The following is a 10,675-nucleotide window of genomic DNA, read 5'->3' as shown; positions in this document are numbered from 1 at the left end:
GAGCCTGCTGCATTGTATGAAGCATTGTATTGTATTCGTCTGCACGAATTCTTAAAGTTGAACCGACAGTTATCTCCGTATTCTTCAGGCGAGTTGTATATTACAGGTAGCAAAAAGAGCCTGTTTGCACGATGTTGGTGGTGCAATTTAAATTCAGAAAACTTAATGATAAAAATACTACTGATAACTGATAATGATTATAATAATAATGCTAATTATGATAACTGCAATGATTTTGAGGCTAATCAAAAAAATATCCCTATTATAAGGGAACACTTTTCAGCGAAACAGAGGAGTGGAGATATGTGTTTTAACCCTACGGCCACACTCGTCTATCAAGGGGCAGTGTGTCGGGTGTACTTTTATAACATAATAACATGGTTCTCTTTATATAAAGTAGTTGATTTTCTACCCATGACATAACAGGGACATTTCAAAAGATGTAAGTTTGTTGGTGCATACGATGTGTGTAAATTTCAGGAACTCGTTTCTATGGTACACGTTACACACTATGGAAACAGTAGATCAAATAAGATTCCAGCCAGCTGTAATAAATTTTGAGAGATTAGACTGGGACGGCCTAAATACTAAATATAATATTATATACAGTAGAACCTCTCGTTTGCGACACCTTTTTATTCATTATTATGAAACCAAGGAGGGCTAAATATGTACACTGTGTGGAATATTCAAGACACACTTAGCTGTGTCTCGAAGGTGTCCCTTTAATAGAGGTTCTACTGTATTATACTAGCATACGTTTGTATCGGATTGCACTGTAAAGCCCCAACAAAGTGTCCCCTTATTCCCTGAATATGGGTTGTCCTTTATGTGACAAAAAAGTGCGATGTGACCAAATATAGTAGTGATGACATCATCATGTCCATATATGGCTTTAGAAAGTGCCCCCTTAATAAGAGTTTCCCAAAGGAGGGCTCTACTCTATTGCTATAATATTATTCCTTTAGAATATATAAGGGAAACACATTTTAAAAATATTTATGCCTACAACAACAAAAACTGTTATGGGCCTAAATCTATACGTTCTACACACTCAACGTAGACAACCAAAACATGCGCTTAACAAGGAAACGTATTTCACGTTTCTAACGAAACGGCTGCGTGATTTGCAAATGAGTTTAGCAACGGCATGTATGCAAATTAGACCGTATGCAAATTAGGGTGGGTATTTAATCAACGACAGCCATTTTTCAGGCAAACATCCAATTGCCTCCGCCGTGGTGTTACCGTTATCCCAGATGATGGGAAGTTCGCAGTTACTTTCCGCTGTTCTTTTCAGCGTTACGTTCTTCGTGTTTGCATTCGCTAAGCCTAAGGTTATCCATAATGAAACTTATTTATTTAGGCGTGGTTATTTCATACTGTTTTAGTGTACTCTGTACGTGCTTATATGATGGTATAGGTATATTCTTAATGACTAAGTTTGTATTGCTTGTTTTGTTCATTCTAGGGCTATGATGTTGAAACCCGTCAAAATGAAGACGGCGTAGTCATCATACCTGCCAACTGTGACCGACAACTGGAAAGCGAAACCGGCTGTATTACTTCTCCGAACTGGCCTAGGAAATCCGTCGACTTTAACGAATGCCAAATCCGAGTAAAGATACCAGACTCGCACAAACGGATTTTATTAACATTCAATAACTTTACTCTAGAAGGAACAACATCTTGTGACGATGGAAATTACGTTGAGGTAAAGCAAAATACCGCAGATAAACACTACCGCTCAAAACGGATTAAGCATGTTAGCGAGTCGGTTACCTACTATAGTGTATAACTAGATTAGCAAATCGGTTAACTACCAATCTCTAGTGTTTAAGCTATTGCATTGTATACCATCAATATTAACTTCCAATTGTAGCTTTAATTTCCTATTCCCTGCTACTGATTTTGTTTTTTATTAGATTCGTGACGTGAAGACCAACAGACAAAATCGTTATTGCGGAACATCTTATCCTTTTACCTGGCTAACCGATTCTAATGAATTGTCAGTCACCATGAATGCTCTCGGCAGTAAAGTTTTCAACCGATTCAATGCTACCTACATTACCTTGGAAAAGGCACCATCAAATGGTAAATATCGGTTCTTTAATATATATATTAATATAAGGATGATTTTATTTTCCGTCAGACGAAATGCATGAAATGTAACGCTAGCTTTAAGATACAACGGAAAGACGTAAGCTTCCAGCGTATTGATGTACTACGGTACGCTGTGTTCGGACGAATAATATACACGATAGAAATATATATGGCACCGGTTTATTAACCAGAATCTTCTTAGGCTGTATAAAATTAATTTATTCCACAGGTTGCAGTCTTGTACTTGTAAACGAGATTGGAAGATACAGTAGCTCAGACTTTTCCAAGAAGGATCACATTTTTGGAAGTGCGTATTCAACAGAGGAATGTGAAGCTGTTATACTAGCACATCCCAATGAGCGAGTGTTGGTGTCATTCAAGGACCTTGATATTCCAGACTGTGCCCACAAAATTGAGGTATAATTCTCGTATACTTTTAAGAAACGACAACCGTCTAAATAGACCGCTTCGTTCTTAGCCCCCAGCATAACATAACATTTTCTTGTTCCGTTATTTTGTAGATGCGAGATCTTCTGACTGGACGATCTAAAGCCGTCTGCGGAAAACACGCTTTTGTGTCTTGGACGTCTGATTCAAACCAGGTTGTAATCACATTCGACCGCTCAGCTTCAGGAACGTCCGTCCTTTTTGAGTACGAGTTTCTTCTTCGACCCAGAAACGAAAGTATGCACCAACAATATTTTCACCGCTATGGTTCATGAGAACCGTATTGAACTATCAATATCCATTCAACATATCCATATATAATTTTATAATTATTTTTCTTTCAGGTTGCAGCCCATTGGTCCTTGGTCTTCCAGCGGATGGACTCCGCTTAACGTCTCCACATTTTCCGCGTCCGTATCCTAGCAACCTGGATTGCCAAATCATCCTTAATACGGATTTTAATCAAGTTATCTCTTTAAATTTCTCTGAATTTACACTCGAACCTGCAACGAAAAAAAATAAGGTTGACTCTTGTGTGAACGACTACTTAGAGGCAAGTATTCGCCGTATGAATAACTCATTTTTAATATGGCTATTCGTATGAATAACCTAGTTTTGATAGGCCTAGCCAATGTACAATGTATTGTTTTTCTTGATTAGATCCGGGACATTGCTACTGAGAGAATCTCCAGACTCTGTGGCAGCTACCACAACTTTTCTTGGACGTCACACAGCAACGAAGTTGTCCTTACACTCAGAACCAATCATCTTCTGGATTACATCGGGTATAGCCTAATTGTGAAATCACTATTCAGACTTTCAAATCCAGGTAATAAACATAATTTCAACAGTGTACACAAAGTAGTCTCCATCCATAATGACGCCAATGACCACATTTGGAATTCCATTTATTTCAGATTGCGTAACAATTACTCGAACTGGAGATAATGGATACGTTCTGACGTCATTGAACTACCCGGATGATTACCCAACGGACGCTTCTTGTACAGTGTTCTTGCAAGAATATCCGAACAGATACATCATATTTGACTTTGAAGATTTCGATGTAGAAGATTCTGAGGACTGCACAAATGATTATCTGGAGGTTAGTAACAAAATTACTTAATTATAGGAGATTCCATAGGCTTATGTAATTTCTATTTTGGGGTAATATAAACATATGTTTTTCCTTGTTTATTTCAGTTAACAAGTTCAACATCAGGACCACTGTCTGGTAGACTTTGTGGAAAGAAAGAACCATTCTCCATTACATCCGATTCTAATGAGGTTTCGATAACGTTCAAGACAAACTCTAAAATTAAAAAATCCGGTTTTAAAGCTCACTGTTCAATTGTCAATCGCCCACAAAGAACTCTCGAAAACACGGGTAATTTTTAATCTTAATTAATTCCACTTTTTGGAATTATTTCAAACTTTTTAAACTAATGTACTTTCATAATTGTTTTCTTTACAGAATGCAGCACAATGCTTCGTGAAAAATCAGGACGAATTCAGCTTCCGACAAACCCCGATTGGCCACCGATTCGAGGTTCGGATTGTCTGATCGTAATTCACGCACAACCAGACGAGAGGATCCGACTAAATTTCATCGATTTTGTGGTCTCAGACTTGGATTCAGACCGGGACTTCGTGGAGGTAATTATAGATGGTTAGGAAGGAAAAACCAACAGTTGAGGCCTAGTGTTGAGGCCTAGTGTTGAGGCCTAGTGTTGAGGCCTAGTGTTTGAGGCCTGGTGTCGAGGCCTATTTTCTACGGTCAATGACATAACGTATATTCATATTTTTTCCATTTACAGCTGTACGACATTTCTTTATCGGGTCAAATTAACAAGGCTACCTACTCCGGTCATTTGCATCCGTTTTCGTGGACGAGTTTCCGAAATGAGTTGGTGATATACGTACGTGATGAAAACGAAATATCCTCCGTATCATTCATTGCAGATTATGAAGTTTTACCAAGATCCGAAGATGGTAATGTACATATTCATACATACTATAATGCTAGATTATCGTATTCTATGCCATAAATTCCATCCGCATCTCTATTACATTAAGCTATCATAATGCTTACATCGTGTTTACTTCAAATAGGTTGCGAACTACTGTTTACGAATCCAACTGGTATAATATCTTGGCCATTTGATGGTGAAAGCAAAGCCGGACACTGCACCGTAATCATCCGAACAGATCCCGATAAACGAGTACTCATAACGTTTAAAACCGTCAGAATGGACAGGGCTGACTGTTCCCAGCATTCTATGACCGTAAGTAGGCCTAAAAACCATATGACCTCTGACACGTATTGAAAACATACACATTGAGGTGCAACAATAAATGTGTGTTTCTCTTTTTAGATTAAAGATACAACGACCAAACGCCAAAGCCAGTATTGTTCGACACTTTGGGAATTCTCTTGGCTAAGCGATTCTAACGAAGTTGAAATGGAATTCACTCGTCAACACGCGAACTTTGCCCAAGTACAAGCTATGTACGGCGTCATTCCACGCACCAGACTCGCAGGTAGGCCTAGCAAAATACAGCTACAGGAATAAACATAAATGTACTGAAACACCTTCATACCCATAATGCCGTTTGTTTTCCCTTCTCCTCTTAGCTTTCAACCAATTCTTGACTGCTCCAGAAGGCATCATATCCTCTCTTGAACACAATAGGGACGAGATCATTGGAAAGAACTGTACGGTCTTCATTCAGGTTGAACCAGAGAACAGCGTAGTTGTAACTTTGACAGATTTTCTAATTGGTGACGAGCAAGCTAAAAACACTGAAACGATCACGTGTACGGGCCAACAATTTCTAGAGGTAAATACGACAAAACTAATCTATCCGTTTCCAACACTAATAACGTTAATCTCGCCCATATGCTTTTAACTGTATATTTTTTGTTATTATTATTATTATTTCTTTTTGTTTCTTTAGATAAAAGATCTTACTACAGGCAGAACGAACGTGTACTGCGGAGAGTTTGATCTATTTACTTGGACGTCGGATTTCAATCTTGTTGCGATTACCTTCCACATTACAACCTATCCTACTTACAACGTCTTCAGAGCAGTTTATAGGTCTCTACAGCAGATTGAAGGTACAGTACATTATACCTTAATAGCTACCAGAACTACAGCAGAAAGCAATTCATTGCCCAACAGCATTTTAAAGGGCATCTCTGGGGAATATAAACATTTATTGCAACCTTGCATATTTCTCGACAGCGGTAAAAGCAGAACCAGCGTCATGAAGTAACTTCCTCTTTGAAAAAAGTGGGCACTTAAACAAAACCGGAGCTTTATTTTGATTTTTTTCAGGATGTGACAACCGTTTAATTGCAGCTACTGGTATAATTGAATCTCCAAACTTTCCACAACCATACAGTCCGAACACAAAATGCCGAAACATCGTGCACTCCGAACCTGGCAACCTCGTCACGTTCAACTTTACAAATTTCGAAGTTCAACCTTGCGAAACAGATCACGTGGAATTGATTGATTTGGGAACTCTGCGTAAAGAGGTTTTCTGTGCATCATTTGACCTCTTCTCCTGGACGTCTGATACCAATGAAGTGTCCGTCAACTTCGTTAGTGGTCCGAAATCTGTCCGAAACACTGGGTTCAAAACCGAATATCGCCATGTTCAGCGACCATTAGTCAACGGTACGTTAAATAAATCAATACAAAATTATAATGAACTTTATTTATGCTCGGTGCTTCCTGGAATTCAACGATTTTGTTTTTGTTTTCTACAGAATGTTATATTAGGAAACACGATACAAAGGAGCTTGTTACGTTACCGGACTTCACAATAAAAGACGTTGAGAATGCGGAATGTATTATATACGTCTACAACACTCCAGACAACCGGATTCAATTTACCGTTGAAGAGTTTGACGAAGTAGTCAATTGTTCAGACAGTGGTATTCAAGTAAGCCTATTATTATTTCTAGGCCAAAGGCTGGTTTACCACTGGACGCAATACATGGATGTAAGCCCCTGTACGTCCAATTGGGAACCAAGCTTAAGGAGTGCTTCCGTATGCCTACAAATAATGTAATAATTATAGTCTACAACCTGTATAACTAAATATCTCTCTTTCTACAGCTAACTGACGTAGCGACCGAAAGGACCAACACTTACTGTACCATTTCTCACTCGTTTTCATGGACAGCCGATACAAATGAAATAAAAATCCGTGTATTCGCCAAAAAAGACAAATTACCTCACATGATTGCCAAATGGAAATCCGTCGCAAGAATCGGAGAACCAGGTAGGCATAATTGGTCCTTGAGAACATTTGATTTTAACTCTTTTTCAAAAGGGGTGCCAAATCGGTATTCTTAACAAGTCTAATATTTGTTTATTTTATTTTAGTTATTTCTCTTGAGGATTCTGGACACATCAAGCTCACATCAAAATTCCCAACCTACCAATATCTTATTCATGTTGAACCAAATTACCGATTGATTATCAACTATTTGCACGAACACGATGCCATTCAGCACTGCAACATAGACAGTATCAAGGTAATATAACATTTTACTTACGTTGCATGAAACTAATCCCTCCCTGTTGCTACAATGGTGTGCTTTCGAATGAGATCGCTCTTTTTTTTATCCACAGATCACCGATTCAACAACACTCCGTTTGTTCCAAGACTGCAAGTTCTTTGATGGCATCATGTCATGGGTTTCAGACAGTAACGAGGTCATCATTGACGCCAAACAAATTGCTGGACATGATACTGTCTTATACTACACTCGAGTTCTGAAAGCGCCCCCGTCTGGTAAGCAATTTTTTACTGAATTTCAGCTTAGAAACACAAACTCTTGTTGCTACCTTCTTACAAACTATTTTCTTTACCCAGAATGCAACAAGGTCATCACATCCGATACAAACTTGGAAACCAATTCTGGCTTGGAAACTGCAAACTATCCAGGAATTTATCCCAATGAACTTGTATGTGACATGATTATGCAGACAACGTCCGATAACCGTATTCAGGTTGTTTTCGAGGAATTCTGGCTGGAGATACCAAACCATATGGGATGTCACAACGACTACTTAAATGCAAGTACAATTTGTTTTAATCGGTACAGATTCAGTAATTTCCTAAATTCGTGGCTGCCGTGAGAACTCACACAACTAATGTTGCGTAATATTTTTTAGGTTTCGGACACGTCTGTTGGATTTCAGTACGATCATTCTGAACGAATCTGCGGCCGCCATGAGCCTATATCTTGGACGTCGGAAGGAAACTCCTTGCTCCTACGGCTACAGACCGACAAAACAATCGCTCGCACTGGCTACATTGCAACATACACCATCCTGAAACGACCACAACCAGCTCCACGTACGTAAACCTCACTCTATGCAATATTCTTCATTTTCTATACTATTAGTATTGTACTGATATTTAGTATCGAAAAACAAATTATATCTTTTTTCTTTTAGATTGTAATAAAACATACCTAGGCCCAAATGGAGTTATTTCATCGCCGAATTTTGCTGTAGGGTTACCTCAGTATTCCAACGATTTGCTCTGCTATTACTTTATAAAGGGCAATGTTTGGGAACAAATACTCGTCGACTTCATTATTTTTGACGTTGAACTACAAACGCCTTGCCAACGAGATTACGTACAGGTAAATATCGATTTTCATCCGCCTTAACTGACATGTCATCTCGTAACATTAGGCCTAGCGACCGAGCAGATTTTAATACTTCATTTTGCTTGTTTTTAGATCGAAGATGTGGCAACGAGAAAGACCAATATAATTTGTGGTGAACATCCTAGTTACATTTGGGAATCGGAAAGCAATGAAGTCAACATAACCTTTATTACAGACGGCAGCCGTACGTTCCGTGGATTTAACGCAACATATAAAATGGAGCACAAACCAAGCATATCATGTAAGCTTTTAACGTCGGCGTCACTTCGTTACCAAAATGGTGTTTGGAAAACGCCGTACCTTTATCGTGGCTATAGCAATACTTTTATGTTGCATAACGATACTTTTCTATATTTCAGATTGTGATGAAACACTTACGGACAACACCGGAACATTCCACTCACCAGAATTTCCCGCCAAATACTCTAATGACTTGGACTGTGTTTACACGATAATCACCGATCCGGGCCACTTCATTGAAGTGATATTCGAATTCTTTGAATTAGAAACCAGTCCACAATGTACAAATGACTACGTTTCGCTTTCTAGTGTTGGTGAAGGAACCAGCCAGCGTTATTGCGACAAACATAATCTTCTGAAGTGGAACTCTACGACCAACCGTGCGACTGTTACGCTGCATTCTGATCACGTGATAACAGACAATGGGTTTAAAGCTACATACAAGATCCATCAAGTGTTCCAAGCTGGTAATTTTACTATCATTAACTGGTTTGCACCAGACTAAATTTAAACATATGAATATGTAACGTCCTAACCACCAAACATTTATGTTCATATTTTTTATTTTATAGAAACCTGTTCACCTATACATTTAACAACCTCCAGCGGCATGTTCCAGAGCCCAAATTACCCATCAAACTATGACAACAACTTGGAATGTACATACAGAATAACGGTGAATCCATTAAGAGTTATACGAATTGAATTTATTGATTTTGAGATTGAAGAACCACAATTCGGATTTTGTTCAGATTACCTGCAGGTAAATGCATCGCATTCTTAGGCCTAGCCTCTAAACAATCAACATAGGCCTGACCCAGCTACGTAATCTCTTCCACACTGCCAAGTCGGCCTTAAATGTTTGGTCATCTTGGGCCCAATCGAACATGGTACCGATCGTCTGTTCCCAGTCGACACCTTACCAATACTACTAATTGAGTATATATATCCAATTTTTAGATACCCTACGCAACCGAAAATCTGAAGCTATGCGGCAATTTAGATACGAATGTTTACATCACCGACAGCAATGATGTTCTGCTTACACTGATAACGGACGGCAGTAACACACTCAGGGGATTCAAAGCCATGTACAGAGATGTAGAAATCAGTAACACACCAACAGGTAAATAGTTCCTTCATTCATCCAATCTTCAGCCCAATTCAGCCATAGTCGTCACATCTTGTCTGCATACTGATTCAGTCCACTTCGGCCCACATACCATGCCGCATCGGCTGAGATCAACCATAAACCTACATTTCACTTACTCGTGCCTACACAATCCTAAGCCTACATTGTAATACGGGTCTTCTTACTTCTAGTTGCGCCAACACAGTTACCGTTCTGTAGTGTGGAGGCTAGCCGATTGACGAGCAGCTACGGCATCATACACAGCTTAAACTTCCCAGCCTACTACCCAAATAATGTAAAATGCAGAACTGTCATCGAGACCAAGAAAAACACCCGTATTATCATTACAATTCGGTTTATGGATATCGAGAACTACAAACTTTGTGATTGGGATTACTTACAGGTAAGCCTACTGCCTACCGTTACCGTGCAGGATTGACGCGTTGTTTCTTTCAGTTTTAATATGGAGGTCACTAATCTACAACCCTGGTTCTGCCAGCAATTACTGTAGGGCCTATATTTATTTGATCTAATTTTTTTCTAGATGTTTGATGACGTTTCTAGTCGTAACACCGAGAAGCTCTGTGGTTCACTCGATGCTCCTTTCGTCTGGGAATCGGACAGCAATCTGGTGACGTTGATATTCAAGAGTGATGACATTTTGGCCAGAACTGGTTATTACGGCACCTACCAGTCGGTAGAAATCGTGGCACCTACTCCGTTTAAAAAGCCAGGCGTAACAAAACCAGTGTTTTCAAAACCAAAGCCTAAAGTACCTAAAAACCGACCACCAGCACAGAATGACAAAATCTCGTATAGTGATAATCAAAATATATTTGGTTACGGCGGATAATTAGTTGTAGTACACCACTGATTGTTGAGGCAAATAATAATAATAAAAAATAATTTAATGAATTGAATAATTTGGTATGTCTTTTTTTTCACAATGCTCGATTTGATTGGATTCCCAATTTGACGCAACGCAAGTTATTGACCAATCACAAGCAACATATATAGAATGATCTATCACGTCGTGATTGCTCAAATTACGTGTG

General features: G+C 39.0%; 1 protein-coding gene across 1 annotated transcript; it reads left to right on the top strand.

Annotated features, from left to right (window-relative positions):
* Positions 1 to 1,209: 1,209 nt before the first annotated feature.
* On the top strand, positions 1,210 to 10,543 carry LOC144848578 (cubilin-like). The gene is made up of 29 exons (XM_078705373.1): positions 1,210 to 1,337; positions 1,472 to 1,714; positions 1,926 to 2,094; positions 2,333 to 2,520; positions 2,625 to 2,787; positions 2,895 to 3,103; positions 3,211 to 3,379; positions 3,468 to 3,655; positions 3,754 to 3,937; positions 4,025 to 4,206; positions 4,368 to 4,542; positions 4,663 to 4,835; positions 4,926 to 5,091; positions 5,186 to 5,391; positions 5,509 to 5,671; positions 5,892 to 6,236; positions 6,329 to 6,504; positions 6,681 to 6,846; positions 6,951 to 7,102; positions 7,200 to 7,362; positions 7,444 to 7,646; positions 7,746 to 7,929; positions 8,031 to 8,221; positions 8,321 to 8,489; positions 8,608 to 8,955; positions 9,061 to 9,251; positions 9,449 to 9,614; positions 9,812 to 10,023; positions 10,165 to 10,543. The coding sequence occupies exons 1-29, from the start codon at positions 1,260 to 1,262 to the stop codon at positions 10,471 to 10,473; spliced, it is 5,631 nt and encodes a 1,876-aa protein (XP_078561499.1). The 5' UTR covers positions 1,210 to 1,259; the 3' UTR covers positions 10,474 to 10,543.
* The last annotated feature ends 132 nt before the right edge of the window (positions 10,544 to 10,675 follow it).

Source organism: Antedon bifida, chromosome 7, assembly GCF_963402885.1.
Source record: "Antedon bifida chromosome 7, ecAntBifi1.1, whole genome shotgun sequence".
NCBI classification, from domain to species: Eukaryota; Metazoa; Echinodermata; class Crinoidea; order Comatulida; family Antedonidae; genus Antedon; species Antedon bifida.
This window is presented reverse-complemented; position numbering and strand designations above follow the sequence as displayed.